Source organism: Geotrypetes seraphini, chromosome 18 (genome assembly GCF_902459505.1).
Source record: "Geotrypetes seraphini chromosome 18, aGeoSer1.1, whole genome shotgun sequence".
NCBI classification, from domain to species: domain Eukaryota; kingdom Metazoa; phylum Chordata; class Amphibia; order Gymnophiona; family Dermophiidae; genus Geotrypetes; species Geotrypetes seraphini.
The window spans coordinates 3,609,977-3,628,739 of NC_047101.1; the positions used below are offsets into that span (position 1 = coordinate 3,609,977).

General features: G+C 45.1%; 1 protein-coding gene across 10 annotated transcripts in view; it reads right to left on the minus strand.

Annotated features, from left to right (window-relative positions):
- ABLIM3 (actin binding LIM protein family member 3) overlaps window positions 1-18,763 on the minus strand; it is a 92,949-nt gene that overhangs the window by 12,821 nt on the left and 61,365 nt on the right. For 8 of the 10 annotated variants that reach the window (XR_004537506.1, XM_033927544.1, XM_033927541.1 and 5 more), the window contains 8 exons: window positions 17,639-17,726; window positions 11,038-11,096; window positions 10,115-10,186; window positions 6,417-6,546; window positions 5,117-5,215; window positions 4,521-4,571; window positions 1,083-1,217; window positions 577-641 (listed from right to left, as the gene is read on the minus strand). Coding sequence is in view for 9 of the 10 variants with exons in the window: in XM_033927544.1 (XP_033783435.1) it covers window positions 577-641; window positions 1,083-1,217; window positions 4,521-4,571; window positions 5,117-5,215; window positions 6,417-6,546; window positions 10,115-10,186; window positions 11,038-11,096; window positions 17,639-17,726 (699 nt within the window). In the remaining variant the exon portion in view is untranslated. The remainder of the gene's footprint in view (window positions 1-576; window positions 642-1,082; window positions 1,218-4,520; window positions 4,572-5,116; window positions 5,216-6,416; window positions 6,547-10,114; window positions 10,187-11,037; window positions 11,097-17,638; window positions 17,727-18,763) is intronic. The other 2 variants (XM_033927538.1, XM_033927540.1) reach the window with 2 other exon arrangements.

The window sequence follows — 18,763 nt, forward strand, 5'->3', positions numbered from 1 at the left end:
GCCCGGACTGAAAAGCCTGTAGCGCAGTCGCGTTCATCTGGCAGTTCACATATCTGCTCTTATCGCTTGAGGACTTCATTGCCCTGGTTCCTCGTAACTCATTTCACAAGTGCACAAACATAGGGAAACATGTGTGTGCAAAGCAAATGAGTCTCATTCTGTGAAGAATTAGCAGCCACTGCACTTGCCAGGGCTTGTTTTGAAGTGTGACCCAGAAACCTTATGGATCCAAAACAGAACCTTTAAACTATTGACAGTATTTTACTTACTGATATTTTGGTTTATATTTAACTCATACCTATCATCGATCATTCAAGGTAAGTTAAATTCAGGTATAATAAGCATTTTCCTAGGGTTACCTCATTTGCTAAGTCAAAAAATAGGATAGTTGACTCCGCCCCTGCCTTGCCTATGCACCATCCAATGCTCGTACATCCATACGTGCTAATTCTGTTCTGGGACTTCTCCATTACTGCTAGGACAAGTGCCAATTCCCCACAATCTGTCCTGACCCTGATCCTCTTTACTTTCTCCATAGCAATAGAACCGAGATCAAGGATCTCTTGGGATCTTCACCTTGTACATGCTTCGGTCAAACCCATCTTCTTCTCCTCCTGACGAGAATCTCCGAGCTCGAGTTGCTGCAGGGATGACATCAAAAGATCAGGTCATTCCCTTGAGTTTTAGTACAACGAGTGCCGAGTCCCATGGCCAGAAAGAGAATCATTGCTGGAAGATGCCCAAGCCTTGTACGTAGCCCAAGTCAAAAGGGGAGTGAGTGTTTGGTGAAGACTGCAGCTAGAGATGGAACATCCTTAACCTCTTCCCTTCTCTCTCTGCAGCTCAGGCTCTGTCCTGAAATTTCAGTGCCTTGCTTACACATGGGTTAAATAATTTCTCGAAGAGCACAAAGAGAGAAGGGCAACTCTGATGTCTTAGTACAACCAAGATAAGCTTTATTAATGTAAATATAGTCCCAACAAGGACCCTGGTTTCGACAGAAAAACTGCCTTCTTCTGATATAGTTGTAAAATGATATATGGTTGTAATGACATAAAACAAGGAATAGAACCTTCTGGTACCTTTCGGAGAGCCCTGGAAAGTCCAGTATTCCGTCTCAGGGTGATAGTATGGGTCGGAGGAGTAAGCCGGAAGGTATTTGGATGCCTGGACGATGTCTTCACTTGTTTTGCTCTTTGTTGCTTCAAATTCATCGTCTGGAAGATACAATAAGGGACACCTGGTGTTACAGGCTCTCTTTCCAAGGGTCACTTCCTGTATATATCCTCATCGTGAGACATACTCTTAACAGTTATCAACACGGGCTGCCATTAAGACCGTTAACCCCAGTTATTAGTAACTAGATCACCTGTGCTATAATAACACGAGTTAATGGTAAAATAATCCATCTTGATGGTTAGTCCATATTGATACCTTTTCCCCCAGCTACAGTAGACTCTCTGTTAACCAGAACTCAATTAACCAGAATTCTCAAGCAAGCAGAAAAAAAAAAAAATCAAAGAAATACTGTAATACTTTACACTTCTCCCTCCTTAGTCGCGGTTTCAGCATTCGCGGTTTTGATTATTCACGGTTTTAGATTGCTGGCTCCTCCCCCCAAATTACATCAGCTTGCATAGAGAAATCGCTGATTCCAAGCGTTTACAGAAAAAAATCGCTGATTCCCGGCACTTTCTTCACCGTGTTTTGCCTCTCCTTCAGGAACAGACCAGGTCTCCCACCGTGTTATTCGTGGTTTCACTATATTCACGATGGTTTTTAATAGAAAACAGCAAATAACATATGAAAAGGTTATTCGCGGTTTTTCTGTATTTGCGGTTCTGTTAACCCCCTATCACAGCGAATACGGAGGGAGAAGTGGAAATAAAAATGAAAATAAAATCAATTTCAGGCAGAAATGTAAGTGTAAACGTGGCACGCCACACCTGTGTACGCCCACGCTTTGCCAACCACATGTCCGGTAGTTTGTCTGGAACAGTTTAAGGTATGGCATAGTATGGGGTATAGTATTAGTTAGGCCTATTTGTAATAGTAACTCTCAAGCAACCAGAAACGACATTTATCCGGCATCTACCAATCCTGGTGCCAGTTAGCTGAGAGTCTATTGTATTAGTAACTAGGACTTCTTGTATAAAATGGAAATTGTGTTAAAACTGCACATTAGTGGTAAAATAATGTCTTAACGGTAACCCATGCCGATAACTTCCTTCCGTACTGTCAACCCTGGACTTGGTACCTTTGGACAAGTGACAGCTTGTGTTTTCCTCATCTCAGCCTCTCCAAAGGAAACGGAGGAGAGCCTACAAGCGGGATTCCTCTCATGTTTTGCTTTCAAATTTTAATGTGTGGCCCATCTAAAGTTCATAAACTTATCTCTAGCTTTGGGTTGTTGTTTTTTTTTTCTTTTTTTTTGCATAATCTAAATTTTTAAAGTTTGGCCCGAGTTATCTCAGGGCTGAAGGAACACACGCAGAGAGCTGCCTATAGAAAAATGTGATCTCAAACAGAAAGAGAAAATAGGATTCGAGTTGCTACTTACTTTCAGAAGGACAGATGAGGCCATCAGAGCAAAAGTGCAGAGAAGCAGAGGGAGAAAAGGACACAAGGGAAGGAGTGAAATCAGAGCAAAAACAAGAATGTCATTGAAATGCTGGACAAGTCAAGAAGAAAAGCTAAAGAGGTCAGAGCTTCCTGGGGTCTTGGTCCTCAGGGTCCAATGAGCAACAAGGACAAATATCTGAAGCTATTAGCCATTTTTCATCCTTGTTCTTACCCAGTGGTTTCTCTTGTTTTTTTTTTAGTTTCATCAGCAATCTCTGCTGGGTTATGGCACAGATTTTACAAAGTCGTCTGGATGCCTGGACATGTCCGGTTAAATTCGGACATCTGCTAACCCTACCCTGAGCCTCCCTCACAGCTCGCAGAGGTTTTACTTTCAGTTTCTTGGCCTTTTTTTTCTTTTTTAATAAATCCACAGTCACAGGCTTAGTCCAGTACTCAGAGTGGAACCTAGTCGTGCTATGTGGTAGCTGAGACTTCCTCCCCTAGGGTGGGGGTGGGAAGAGGGTAGGGTTACCAGATGTCCGGGAAAATCCAGACATATCGTCTTTTTAAAGAACCGTCTGGGTTCCCAGACAGACTTTCCAAAACCCGGCAGTTTGTCCAGGCTTTGGAAAGCCCTGAGCTCCGGCCGCGTCTGGAGGGCTTCCAACAAGCATGTGCAGATGACATCATAGGCATGTGCAGGAAACCCTCCAAATGCGGCCTGGAGATCAAGAGAAACAGTGACCTACTTTTTGGGGGTGGGCTGGGGTCGGAACAGGGCGGGGCCATGCACCTGGGTTTTTTCATCGGCAAATCTGATAACCCTAGGAGATGGGGGACAGCTGTGAGGGCTTCAGGTGAATCACACCCACTTCTGCCACAGGGTAGAAGCTTTCGTTACTGGGTCACATATTGGAAACCCGGTTGCATAAGCAGAAAGTTCAAATTTAGGGTTCTGAAGCAGAACAGGAAGACCCACTTCAGGTTGCCAGATTTCCGCTATTAAAAAAAGAGGACATCTGGTCCTGACCCGTTCCACCCCAGCCCCGCCCCATTCCGCATCCAGCTCCGCCCCAATCTGCTCCCTGCCCCGCCCCCACATGAACCTCCCAGAGATCAGGACTGCATCTTGAGGGCATGTGTGCGTGCGTGGACGCACACATGCGTTCGATGTCACCGTGCTGATGGACGCACTTGCGCAGATGCCCTCCAGAGGTCGGGGATCCAAAACCTGGACAAACTGGTTTTGGAAATCCCTACGGGCACCCAGACAGTCCTCTAAAAAAGAGGTCATGTCTGGGTTTTTCCTAGTTATACCTGGATCCTCCTTTCCCTGGTGCCCCCCTTTATTGCAAAATCTATTTAGGTAGATTAATGCCAGTGCCAGCATGGCATCTATGTGCTACATATGTTCCTGTATGATTGACTGTGTCATAAAATGATGTTCACGTTGCCTTCTCTCTGTTCAGAGCCACTGACTTGATTAAATAACACCCCTCCAGCAGAGACCCAGTATCCCACATCATGTTTCTATTCTTAGGGAGTGGAGGAGATCGTGGGTGCTGCGGAGGGGCAGACTGGATGGGCCATATGGCCTTTATCTGCCATCATGTTACAATGTTTCTTTAACCATAAAGTTCTATGACCTCACAATGCAGCTGTAAAGAGTCTTAACCAATAGGGAGATGAGATGCAAATGTTAAGAGTCTTAGCCAATAGGGAGAGGAGGAGATAGTGGATGGGCTATTGGCCTTTATCTACCATCATGTTACAATGTTTCTTTAACCATAAAGTTCTATGACATCACAATGCAGCTGTAAAGAACCTCAGCCAATAGGGAGAGGAGGAGATAGAGGATGCTGCGAATGGGCCATTTGGCCTTTATCTGCCGTCATGTTTCTATATTTCTCTGTTTCATTCTAAGTGCAAGAAGAGAGAAACATATGTGACAGTACCGTGACGTTTATAGATGGGAGGCTTCCTGTAGAGGTTATTTTCACCCATTACTGTGGAAAGAGGAGGGAGGAGGGTCAGAATGGCAGGATTCAGTCCTGTGAGAATTAATATGCTCGTTCAGTCTGGCAGTTTTATAGATCTTCAAACCCTACTGATGTCTGTATGATCCAGTTAACTAGACCAGAACCCTCCATTAATGCTCGGGAGGGATTCCTTGGGCTGGGCAAACCCTGCCTTTGTGCGAAGGAAGAGTCTGAAGAAAGTCCTATTACAGCTAAGGAACTGGTCATCACCACTTGTGGTATCTTCTTTAATTTACTGATTTATTTATTGTGAACTATAAACCACACAGTTAGAAATCCTGGATTGGGACCGGTGATGGTCTCCAGCTTCTGTTCTAACTGCAGTGGGGAAAAGAAGCCCAATCAGAACACTTCCAGCGATGTGGCAGAAAGTCACCCGTAATTATGGCTCTGGAAGCCCAGTATTCGTCAGATCAGGCATGCCTCCACAGGAAGCATGCTATATACCCAGAGTCCCACCCCTAGGCCTCCTCCCCACCTCCACCCCATACCCCTCGGTCTCCAGTGCCTACCTGGAATGTGGAAATGCCTGGGTCCATGGTATGTGGTTGGGGTTGAGGCTCTCACATCTAATTGGCTATAGTACGGGGATCTCTGCCCACTCTCAGTACCTTAAAACGCAAAAAGAAGAACACAGCGGTGAAGGCGAAAGACTTGAGGACAGCCAAAAAAGTCAAAATGTGAACTGCAGCACACGAGACAGATTCTGCAGCCCTCTAACACAGAGACAGTCCCAGAAACCAGTATCTCAATGGCAGGGAAACCATTCTTGTAATTTCCCTCTAACTCCCAGCACTGGAAGCATACTGGGGTAAATTTTCAAAAGCTTAATCCAGACCCTTGTGCATGTAATAGAGCTTATGTGCATCTAGGTTGACTGACCGCAGTGAAGAACATTTTCCACAGCCTAAATCACAGCCCTGGCATGAGAAGGACGTTCCATGGATCATTTTCATTTTCAAAACAAAAGCATATAACTTGAATGGTCTTAATGATGCCGCTCTTCTGAAATGGGTACATTTTAGCTGTCCCATGTCCAGAGACAATGACCACACATAACTTGTGTGTCCACCGCTTTGAGGTACACATCAGTTTGCAGTTAGGAGTGACTTTTGAAAATATACCCATATCCAGGTAACCAAGATGGATGTGGCTGGAACAAGTCAGCAGCCTCCACATGGCAAATGTTACAGACAAAAAGGCTGGCTGTTAAAGCCTGAATTCGAGAACAGCATCTGGGCACCTGGATTCTAGACATAAGTTGGCATTGGGGCACCTGGATTCTGGGCATGAGTTGGCATCTGGGCACCTGGATTCTGGTGTAGAACTCTAGTGTAAGTTGGCATCTAGGCACCCAGATTCTGGGCATAAGCTGGCATCTGGGCACCTGGATTCTAGACATAAGTTGGCATCTGGGCACCCGGATTCTGGTGTAGAACCCTAGTGTAAGTTGGCATCTGGGCACCCAGATTCTAGACATAAGTTGGCATCTGGGCACCTGGATTCTGGTGTAGAACCCTAGTGTAAGTTGGCATCTGGGCACCTGGATTCTGGCATTTAGGATTGCCCACTTATGTCATGTTTATAGTGGGTGTAAATGTGGACACCTAAAAGCCACACTTTGATGTGTAAATGACAATATTCTAAAACATGCCCACGTGAATGCCCCCCCTGCAGTTAGCACTTATGTGTAAATCTGTTACATTCATGTGTGCAACTGCTAATCTTCTATATATAATGTGAGAGTATAAATTGAGCTGTTAGCGAAAGAAGGGGATGGTGCCTTAAGTATTTACTTCTGACCAGTCTTACCCGATCGGTAATAGTGCTGCGGAGAGCGTGGCAGAGTCGGAGACATGCCCTGGCGGCTGTAAGTGGGAGAGTCGATATACCCAGGGCTGGAGGATCTCCTCTGTCGAAGGTCAATCCCTTCATAGATATCCTAAAGCAGAAGAAGCTGGTGAAATAAACACTGACCAACAAAGGGTTCTTCCAGTTGGAGCAAGGCAGGTATTTGGTGATTATTATAGTCAGAAACCTTTACCTGAGAGTAAGGAGAAAGCATTCCCAGGGACTGAAGGCAGCAGGAAGGAAGGAGAAAGACATTTATAATTAAGAGCTCGGTAAGTGACTGCAAGCCCTGGCACTTCAAAGGCTACTTATACCCAAGGTAAACTGCCGTTAAACCTGCCAGTGTCTGATTAAGGCCTCTGGGAGACTGTAGTTTATCTACGGCCGATAAATCTCTGTTCTCTCTAGGAGTTGCAGCTATTCTTATATACAAAACCAACACGTCTCACTCGTAACCCATCCCAACATGCAGACTGAATACAGCCACAGGAGGGCAAGGGCAAGAGAATAATTATGACGTGTGGCATTTATTGACACCTTGCCAGGGCAGGAGAGCGAGTAGTAGATTTATGAATGTGAGGATGGGGAGGGGGAGGGGCAGGTGCCTGGTTTTCCCTCTCATTCTTAACTAGCATAGCTGTTAGCACGTAGACTCAGGGGCAGATTCTCAAAACTAAAATCTGCCTTTAACATGCTCAATAAACCAGTTCCAGCCAGTTTAGCGTGTATGGATTTTAGCAGTGGATTATCTAAATGGCTTACCAAGGTCTTTTCTGAGTCTTTGATACTGCTATGCAAATGTAGTACAACGAGGCCATTAATATTAAAATGATCACTTCGAGGAATTCTCTATCATTACCGAGTGATTCCCTAATCTCGTTGTGCCACATGTGCGGCCAAAATTTACCGACAGGTCTGGGATGTTGTCGCCTTACTTTCTGATCAGTCCTTGGGCGCTGATTGGCTCAGGTACTGACAGGAAAGTAAGGTTTGACAGCTCAGACCCCTGCCCCCCCCCCAATAAAAAAAGAGCAGCAGGAAAGATTCCCATTCTCTCCTGGCGTGTCGCACAATCAGCCAACACTGCTAACCCCCTCCCCCACAGTAGGAGAGATGCCCTTTCCCTCCTGCCGCCAAGCAACAACCCCACCCAACACCCCCCAGGCAGTGAGAGAGATGACCTCTCCTTCCCACCACCAAGCAGGCCCACCTGGGATGCACTGGGGAGGGGCCTAAGGCTCTGATTGGGAGGGGCCTTAGGCGTCTGGGCCAATCAGAGCCTTAGGCTTCTCCTCGGTACATCCCAGGATGCACTAGGGAGAGGAAGGCCCATCATTTTGAAGAAGTGGGCCTGCTGACTGGAGGGAGTAGGCATCCCTCTGGCCAGCCATCATAAGCAAGGTAAGGGGGAGGGGCTGAGGGTCATCAGGGGTGGTTGTGTGGTGGGGGGAGGGAGTGGGCGTTTCTCTCACTGTCGGGAGGTGGGGGTGTTGCTTGGCAGTGGGAGGGAGTGGGCATCTCTCTCACTGCCAGGGGGGGCGTTGGGTGGGGGGTTGCTTGACTTCGGCAGCTCAATTTGTTGTTGGGTTTTTTGGGGTTTATTCGGTGCTATCACCAGCGATGGGAAGATGCCAATTTAGCAAATCTTTGCTACTCTCCGCCAGCCTCATTTGAATGAGCATTTTTTGGAGAATGGCTCACTTTTTAAAAATTGCTACAGTAACGGCTGCAACAGCAGCCCATTGGTTTTTAACATGAATTTTTGAGAATCTAGTCGTCACCCTTCTTCCTCAGCTGTCCCTAGAAAGAGCCCCTCCCACTCCAGTGCAGTTACCCCTCGGTTAAGAGACACAGTGAGCACAGTGAGTCCTGTAGCTCAGCTGGAGTTGGCAGGTCCTCACTGATCACTCTCAATTTTATTGACCCCATTCATAACCCAGTTCATGGTGGGATACCACTAACCGTAGCTCCATTAAGAGTTGAGTACAAACACACTTCTAGGAGTCATGGTTGGGACTCCCTGGGAGGAGGGGCTTCCTTAACAATTGGCTCCTCCTCCTAGGAACCATGTCCCTATCACTGTGGCACCAAAGACCTTTTCCACTTGCCTTCCCTCTCTCAGTAGGGGATCCGCATGGACGACTGCTCTCCTCCTCAGGGATTGCAGTGTAATTTCTTATTGTCCCTTGCATTCCCTTATTGGGTGAGCTACATTCAAGTACAGTAGATATTTTCCTGTTCCAGATAGCTTCACTCTAAGCTTGTATCAAGGTCAAATGATTTGTCAAGGAGCATGGGTGAGATTTGAACCCTGCCTCCTTCGGTTCTCAGTCTGCTTCTGCTCCCTCAGATCCTACGTAAAAAGGATCATCTCTATTTCCCATTAGACTTTTACCCACTCGGCTCAGGTTCCTATGGGTTACCTGAAACTGTTCCGTACCTCCCCATAACTGTATCTCTCCAGCCTGTCGTCCGATGCATATCTTTGATAGGACTCGTAGGAAATGAGGTCTGGCCGTTGCACGTCATAGATGGCTTTAACCTTGGGGAGGGCAGCTAAATCTTTGTAATTAAAGATCTCATTATCAACTTTAGCCTGGAGAGAGAGGGGAAGGGGTGACAAAGCAGATTGAGAGGAAAGAGAAAATGCAGAAAGGCAGAGAAGTGTGGCGAGGCAGGAAGCACGGGACTCACTTCCACTCAATACAAACGATTGCTTTGCTGAGCACTATTAGCACAGAGGAGATGAGAGAGCTACAGGTTACACATTTCTCCAAGAGGAAGAGATGGTGGAAGCAGCCGGATGCAAGGCAAAGTGTATCGATGAGTGGACAGTTTACATCAGGGGTGTCAAATGTCGGTCCTCGAGGGCCACAATCCAGTCGGGTTTTCAGGATTTCCCCAATGAATATGCATTCACTGCTTTCATTGTATGGTAATAGATGTCATGCATATTCATTGGGGAAATCCTGAAAGCCCAACTGGATTGTGGCCTCGGGGACCGACATTTGACACCCCTGATCTACAGAATAGCCACCATGAAAGTATGTCCCTAAGCAGTGGCATAGCGAGGGAGAGAGACGGCCGGTGCGATGGTGCCCCACCCCTGCCCCCTCCTGCCTTGCGCACATCGTTTCCCTTCCACAGTACCTCTGTAACGTTTCTGGCGCGAGCAGCAACCCCCAAGCTGCTGTCACGCCAGGAAGTGACATCAGAGGAAGAGCCGACACTGGCCTAACAGCAGCTTGGGGGTTACTGCTCGCGCCAGGAACGTTACAGAGGTACAGGGAAAGGGAAGCGTTGTGCGTGCGTGGCAGTGGTGGTCAGGGGGTCGTAGAGGAGGTTGGGTGTCTGCAACCTCACCAAGATGGTGCCTGTGGCAGGACCTGGGATTGGAGAGCATTTCATGGAACGCATGGGGGCCTTGTGTCTCTAAATGAAACTCACCTCTGTAGATATGGGATTGTTTAAAGGTGTCACCAGTGGCATTGCAGAAACTCACATGGCACAGGCCGGTTGGCCATTGACGACAACCCTAACTCCCAAGGCAGTTGCACCAAGAAACCAACTGATAATCATTTAGGAGTATAATGGCCCACTTTGGTTTGGATGTATAGTTTGTAGAGGTCAAGTGCAGCTGGACTGTACGTCATACTTACGCAAATGACACGGTTAGGAGAGCCGATGCTGGACCCTGGAGGAGAGATGGAGGTCTCAGACGCTCGTCTATGCTGTGTGAATATCAAACACAGTGTCAGGCACAGGAAGAGGACACACCCATATTTATTTATTCTTAAAAATGTGTTACCCGCAGCATCCAACAGTTCTGCACGGGGGTGCAATAAAACGCACACAATAACATTATAACAGACAGACAAGCATAGTAAAATCATCCCAAAAGTCTTAAAACGTTCAAAAGGACTCTCTCTCAAATAACAAAGTCGTTACAAATTTCCCAAAATCGCGACACACTGGCTGCCTGCTTGATCTCAATAGGTAAAGCATTCCACCCTGCACCGTCACCATGGAACGACAGGGTCTTGCGCGGAATCTCCAGCAACATCGAAAACAACGATCGCGATGGCTGATAAAGATGGAATGAGGAGCTTGGCACAGCAGAAACCGTATCAATCAAAGATCAAACATAACGTTTTCAACTCAATATGCGACACAACAGACGACCAATGCAAAATAGGCGACATGGGTTCAATTTTTTTCTTTCTGCGGACTAGGCTTATTCAGCGATGCTCACCAGTCTTACAATACACGATACTTTGAGCATGCTGACCTTTGTGGATCAAAGTGCACCGGACCCCGGAAGAAGGCCACTCCTGACTGAAACACGGACCGTGTCGGGTCTATTCCACGAATTATCTACTATGTATTATCATTTTGGATTATATCAAGATTTTCTGAATAAAATTTGTAGCGAGATCTTCAGTTCCACAGTTGCTCCCTTTGTACCAAATTTAGAAGCATGAATATAGGATAGCAATGGGGTCGTCAGCTGGCCCCTAGCTTGTTTATTTATTTATTTATTTACTCAGCCTATTCCCGAGACTTGACCCTGCGTCTAACGTACCTTTAACTTCTTTTCAGCTCGAGCCGCCTGCTTACATATGGGATGCCAAACTTCTGAACCTGAAAGCATGAAGAACATCGATGATTGCCTCAAACACTGATAACGTCAGTAAGTGTGGGATAAACATCAAGGATCTCTAATTAGAAAACAAACATGATATAAATTAAAGAACTAAGGCCAGTATTGGACAGAATTGTACTGTTTGTGTCCCATATGTGATGGGAGGGGCTGGGGAGGGCATCAGTGGGAACTGGATGTTACTGGCCAGACTTTACAGTAGATATGTTGTAAACAACGGGATGGTTGGATAGGCTGGAGTGAGCTTAGATGACAACTTCAGCAGTTGGAACCTAGGACAATAGCAGGTGGACTTCAGTCTATGTCCCAGAAATATCAAAGAAGAGACACTAATTTTATCATGTATTTTTAATGGGTATAACTTATGGGCAGACTGGATGGACCGTTCAGGTCTTTATCTGCCGTCATTTACTATATTACTATGAGAACATGGTTTAATCATGCGTCATTACATACTTCCTAAGCAGGAGCACATGGAGACTATTTAAGTAGCTCAAAAATAGGACTTTTGAGGTGCTCTTCTTGCATGTCCACCACTGTCTTCTACACCCATGCTTCTGAGGTCTGGAAGACCACAATTTGCTCTTTTAGCAGAAGTCCAAAGACCAACTCCGTCTCGTCCTCTTAAGATGGTTATCGTACTTCCTTGGAACAGTTTTTGCCAGACTCAGGCACAGATGTAGCACCTCAGGACCAAGGGGACCTGTGAGAAACCACAAGAGCTCTTCCAAAAGATTTTTGGACTTAATTTTGGCCAGTTCCTGAAATGACTTTGAGGGAATAAGAGGCCAGCCACAGGGTACTTTGGGTACCATAACCTGGTCTTTGAGAGGTTCTGCTTCCGTGACTCAGCCATTGCACTGTCATTTTCTGAACTTTATCGTTTGCTCCCGCTGTGCCGTCTTCATCCCTCTGACTCAAATGAACACTGTAATTACAGCTGTTCCCAGCAGATCCAAAATGTCAGGGCCTTAGTGGAGTAATTATTACCATTAAAGGGTGCAGTTTTTCATACATAATTCTATGTTTCTCTATGAAAAAAAATATCAAACAACATTTGACAAGGAATCTTTTGGAATTAACAAAACACTACATGAAAACGAGACTCTTTAGGGAAATCTCTCCAATTAAGAGACTGACATTCTTACAGTTGTTAAAGCATCAACATGTCTGGCCTTTCGGCAACAGGCTCAACTCAGAGCCAGCATCTTCTGTCAGGCGTGGTTAAGCCTTTTGATATTAGCCTGATGCAGTCATGGTTCTGGTGGGTGTTTGTAATTTGTCATAAGTTTGGTGTCTGATATTTTTACTTTCCTTTCATTTCAGCTGTTTGTCTTGGGCAGACTGGATGGGCTGTACATGTCTTCATCTGGCGTCATCTACTATGCTGAAAAGTTCCCATCCCAGCTTCTAAATTCTGAGCGTTATTTTGCCACTGAAGCTGCCAATTGGCAGAAACAAAATTCTCTGTTTTTGACACGGTTTCAGATCATTGATTGAACCATATCCACATCATTCTCTTCTTGGTTGGGCTGAAAACTTTCCAGCATCTCCCCCTCCCCTATATGTACTAGTATTTCATGTGAATTTCACATGGTTGCCTTTATCTGGACTCCAAATTGTTCATCACAGTCTATTCATGTTACCTGACTTTCCATTGAATTACCTTTGAGAGCTGGCTTTGAATTTGTCACTTGGAAACATCAGATCTCGAGATAGCTTTTGTAAAAGATTTACTTATGCCTTTAGGGGTAAAAATGGAGCCAATCAGGTCCATATCAATGACATCACTGGGGGGTCACCTATTCTATTTGTTAGACTTTTGCTAATTACTATATCAAAGATGTATGAAGACTATGCGATACATCTGTTATTCTGACATCTGATAAAGTACAGTAAAAAGGACAAAAGACCCTAAGTTGAACATCTACTGCTAAGTCCAGAGAGTTTTCTTCTTACTCTCCCGATCACTGAACAGTACAAATAGAACAAGGCAGGGGCGTAGCCATGGGCGAGCCTAGATGGGCCTTGCCCGCCCCTTTTGGACTAAGGCCCATCTACCCAGCAGCCACAGGCTGGTCCGCTCCCTCTGCCATGTCCCTTTCTTGGCATCTACTCCCTTTATCTCCCCAGCATTTCTTTTATTTCCCCCCGGTGTGTCTCCCTTAAATTTGATGTAAAATTTACTAAGCTGTGGCAGTGGTTCTCATTGCTGTCCTGCCACCGGCTCCAGCGCCTTCTCTCCAATGTGACCCACCCTCTCTGACAATTTCTGTTCTTCACTGGGATGAGCCGTAGTGGAGAGAAGGTGCCGGGGTCGGCGGCAGGACAGTACCTTTTACAACAAATTTAAGGTAGATGCACTGGGTGGAGGGAGAGGGATAAAAGGAAATGCTGGTCCAGAGTGGATAAAATAATAATAATAATAATAATAACTTTATTTTTATATACCGCCAGCTATCTTGCGACTTCTAGGCGGTTTACAGTAAAAGAATACAATAAAAGAAATACAATAAAAGAATACAATAAAAGAATACAATAAAAGAAAATGTAAATACAATAAAGAGATGCTTTGCGTACAATGAATTAAGGAGTTTAGCAGTAAACTTCTTGTACTATGACTTACAGAGTAAAGCAGGTTACATCTGTTAATATTAATAATGTTAACAACAGTTTGTGTGTTGCAAGGCCCGGAAGTGCCAAGCTGTTTGCTCAGAAGTAGAAATATTCCGTGATTTGGATAGAGTGTTCGTAGTTAGTGATTAGGGGTTGGGGTTAACAGTTTGCAAGTTTAGTTATGTGATGATGTTGCGAGGGGGTTGATGTTCAAGGAGTAGATGATAGGAAAGGGACGTGGTAGAGAGAGCTGACCAGCAGATACACTGGCCGGCAGCAAGGTGCCACTTTCACCAGAGTGCTGCCTAGAAATAAGGCCCCTCCCGAGACATGTCAGATTCAGGAAGGGTAGAAGGCAGAGAAGGAGCAATATTGGACGGGGAAGGGAGAGATGTTGGACTCAAATGAGGGAAGGAGAGAGAGATGTGAGACTTGGGGATGAGGTAAGGAAAGGAGGGAGAGAGAGAGAGATGTCAGGGAGGGAGGGCAGAGGGAGCAGGAGAGGGTGAGATGGACATGGGGGTGAGCAAAGGGGGTGCCCTGCTTCCCTTCCCAGTTGCTACTTCTCTTTCTATCTCTATGCCCATGTCTGGTATGGCACCTGCACAGGTTGGAGGGGGGGGGGGGCTTGGAGGGAAGAGAGAGATGCCTGCTCTTTTTGGACTTAGCTCCACCCACTTTGGGCTCAGTCTTGCCCAAATTTGGCTATCTGGCTATGTCACTGGAATAAGGTAATATGGATGTGTGTGTATATGTGTGTGGGGGGGAGGGGGCAGTTTAAAATTGAGTTTGTTAGAAAATTAGCTTCTTGCAGGCTGTTAATGTGAGGCTAGCCTTAACTTTGTACTCTGCTTCCAATCTGCAGGAAGTAACCGTGTAAAGAAAGATTTTAACCAGCAAATGGGATGGATGCAAACTCCAAGAGTAGCCCCAGAAAGAGAACCATAAGGACACAATTTTATACAGTACAGCAGTAATTTAATGTTCAAAAGGGAGAGGCCATAATGAAATCCATTAGTTTATACTTTTCTTCTTCTGCAGTCTCTTCCCACTGGTGCAATCCTGTACATCTGTATATTCTTGTGTAATATATTTTCCATGTGCATATGGTTCTGAAGGTCACCTTGAAAAAAAGCGCTCCTCCAAGAGCTCCTGGGAACCAGGTTAATAGCTTAGTCTGACATCTCATAGCTCGCATTGCTCAGTAATACATCTCTGTCTATCTGCTACTTATAGATTTGCTGTTCGCACAATCCCTCCGAGCTCTCGCCTACCAAACAACGTTTTATTTAAATTTCTGGCAAACCATTTCATTTGTGTTTCAAGATGCAATCTTAATTTTCACATTGTCTTTTCTGGACTTTATGTTGCACCTGGCATCTTATCTGAGATAAGAGAAGTCCACTGGCAGGCTTAGCTAAATTCAAGCTGGTACCATAGTTATAGGAAAAGTAGCCATATTGGTTCAGTTTGCTGCAGTGGTTGGAGCCACAGCCTCAGCACCCTGGGGTTGTGGGTTCAAACCCCAGGTTGCTCCTTGTGACCCTGGGTAAGTCACTCAGTCCTCCATAGCCCCAGGACAGAGAGGGAAAATGCTTGAGTCCCTGATTGTACATTACATTACATTACATTACATTAGTGATTTCTATTCCGCTTGTGCCTTGCGGTTCTAAGCGGATTACAAGTTAGAAGACTGGACATTTCCAGTAGCATTGCAGTACATATAATCAAGAATGCGTTAAGTTACAATTGTTGTTCTGGACTTTTCCAGGATAAATTGGTAGTAGATAGTAGATAGTGATAGGTTGTTTAGACGAATAGAGATAATATTGTCCGGGTTCTGTTGTTTAGACGAGTAGAGATAATACTGTCCGGATTCGGGTGTTGCTGGTGGTGGTGTTTGGGTAGTCATGAGAGCATTTTCTAATACTTTTGTGAGGTTATGATGATGGGAAGTGTTTTTTGAAGAGATGAGTTTTGATTTCTTTTCGGAATGCTTTAATGTCTATTGATTTGGTCAGTAGATTGGTGATGGTAGTATCGATCTTTGCTGCCTGTGTCGCTAAAAGGCTGTCATATAGTTTCTTTCGTCGTGTTCCTTTGAGAGGGGGGTGAGTGAATAGGCTCTGGGTTCTCCTTAGTCTGTGTGAGAGGTTACGGTGTAGTCTGTTGTTTAGGTAGCTGGGGGCTGTTCCATGTATTTTACTTTGTAAAACCGCTTAGATAATCTTGATAGGTGGTATATAAAACCCTAATGAACTTGAAACTGCTTAAGGCATCCCAGGTAATGAGGGGCACCTGGGAGGAGCCAGGATTTCATCATGACAAATTTAGATTTGTTTTTAGAAAATAAACGGAGATAAAAATATTTCTGTTTGATACCTTTAAAATGGATTAATATGGCAACCCCACTATTTTTAGAAAATCAAAGCAGACACACAGAATGGTTGACATGCTGCTTAAAGAAGGTCCCAGTGATTCATAAGATGGCAGAGGACAGTCACAACTGCCAGAGAAGGGTTCCAACGGTTGTGAGAAGAAGATGCTTTGATTCGTGACTCCACTTTTCCCTTTCACTTTTTGTGTATGCCCACGGTTAATTCTAATTATGGTATTTCATGTTCTAATCTAATCTAAAGTTTGTCCGTTGTACAAACCTAAACAGGCTCAAGGCGACTTGCAGTAGGACAAGGGTAACTAGGGGCATAGAGGGGAGGGAAGAGAAAAGGGTGGTAGTCCTGTAGATATTAATTGTCAAAGAGTAGAGTTTTCCGTTTCTTCCGGAATAGAGCATGGTTGGGTTCTGTTCTAATTGTCTTCAAGGTCATTCCAAATTTTGACTCCCAGGAAGGTGAGCATGGTCTGGAATATTCCTCTGTATGTAAATTGCTTAGACTTTTAATTATATTTGCGGTATATCAAATAAATTGAACTTAAACTTGATGAGGAGACACACACAGTAGCTGAAAGGTGTTTGGTAGCATTGGATGGTTTCCATACTTGTGAGATGGCACGGGAGGCACATTATATTTATTCATGCCTTCCAAAAAATATAGTAAACTGGGTGAATCCCTGTTGACTCTGTCTCAATTTTTACAATCGTTCCTATCCTTTTGTCTGGCACTGACGTCAGGCTCACCAGTCTGTAGTTTGCCCTGTACCCAACACTGTTCCTGCCTGCTGCAAAACACTGGTAAGAATATATCTTTCATGCCATTTCTTATACCCCACAAATTTCAGCTTGGAACCATTGTGGTTTACAATAGGGTTACAAGGGTAACCAACTGAGGTTTCTTGGATCTTGAGTTACAAAGCGAAGAGATATATCTTTAACATTTTCCTGAAACTGTAGTAAGAGGGAAGCTGGCACAAACTTAATGGTAGGCTATTCCAATCTTTGGGCCCTTGGCATTCGAATGTAGACTTGAATAACTTTTTCCGTTGAACTTGTTGTGGAGAAGGGAAGGCCAGTTTGAGGCGTTGTGTTGTTCTTGAGTTATGAAAAGAGTGTACGCCCTTAATATCTGAAACTAGTCCGTAAGTTATCGCCTTGTAGACCATGCAAGCGATCTTAAATTGAACTCGCTTTTTCACTGGCAGCCAGTGTAACTCTTCCAGTAATGGACTAGCCTTCTCAAGTCGGCCTACCCGAAAAAGTAATCTAGCTGCTGAATTTTGGAGCAATTGCAATCTCTTACGTTCCCTTTCAGTGATACCATAATACAAAGAGTTACAGTAATCTACACAGCTAATCTAAAACTGGTCTGGGTTAGGGATCTTATTGCTCGTAAGTGTATGGGAGAAGATTACAAAGACCTACCTTGACTTTCTCTTCCCTCCATGGGTAATTTGATGAGGCACAAAAGTGCTACAGAATAATTAATAGTAGTGATGGCTCTTTCCTCACCTGTTAGGTACATCTCCTCCCCTTCTGTGAACATCTGGTGACAGCGGACACAGCGGGCACAGGTTGGATGGTAATGCTTCCCTCCTGCCTGAGGAAAAGAAGAGCAGAGGCTACAGTGGGGTTATTCTCTGCCACTCATCTTGCATATAGGGGGCGATTCTATAACTGAAACGTGAATTCTAGAACAGCAGTGAGGCGCCAACAGTCCGTTATGGAAGACTAGCTTAAGCGGGCAACTATGTCACCAGCAAGCATACATGCCTGTAACGAAATGCAATACTTTAACACAGGGGTGTCCAACCTTTTGGGTTCCCTGGGCCGCATTGGCTGAAAAAAATGTTTCTGGGGCTGCGCAAACGCTGCAGGAAGACAGAGGAGGGAGCCGGCAAGACGGTAAACACTCGGGAGCAGCAGAGGAAAACACTGCATTGCTCTCGACCAGGGCCACAGATTGGACACCCCTGCTTTAACACGTCACATTAAGTTACACATTAGAGAATGACACGGAGACAAATTTTTCCCCATACGCACGGGAACTCAATTTCCAGTCCCGGTGAGTTTTTTTCCTGCCCCTGCCCCATTCCTGCAATCTCTGTCCTCATCTGCACAAGCCTCAAACGCTTGAAAATCATAAGCGTTTGATGTTTGTGCCATTAAGGCAGAGCTTACAGGAATGGGGCGGAGTCCTGCAACATTGGGTGGATGCTAGCGGTGTCTATTGCCAGTACCAGCTGTGGAGTAACGCACAGCCCAAGTGGATGTGGAAGGGTGACATAGTTGTCCTTTCATTTCTGGCTTTTCGGGAACCCATCAGGTAACACAGACGACATCTGGATATTTACAAAAAATCTCAAAGTACTTACTGTATTGCTAAAGGATCGTCTTCATAATGTTTCTTCACTCAAAAAACTCATTGCCAGAGGATGTGGTAACAGTGATGAGTATAGCTGGGTTTAAAATATGTTTGGACAAGTTCCTGGAGGAAAAGTCCATAGTCTGATATTAAGACAGACATGGAAGAAGCCAATGATTGCCCTGGGATCAGTATCATGGAATGGTGCTACTCTTTAGGTTTCTGCCAAGTACCTGTGACCTGGATTGGCCACTGTTAGAAAGAGGAGACTG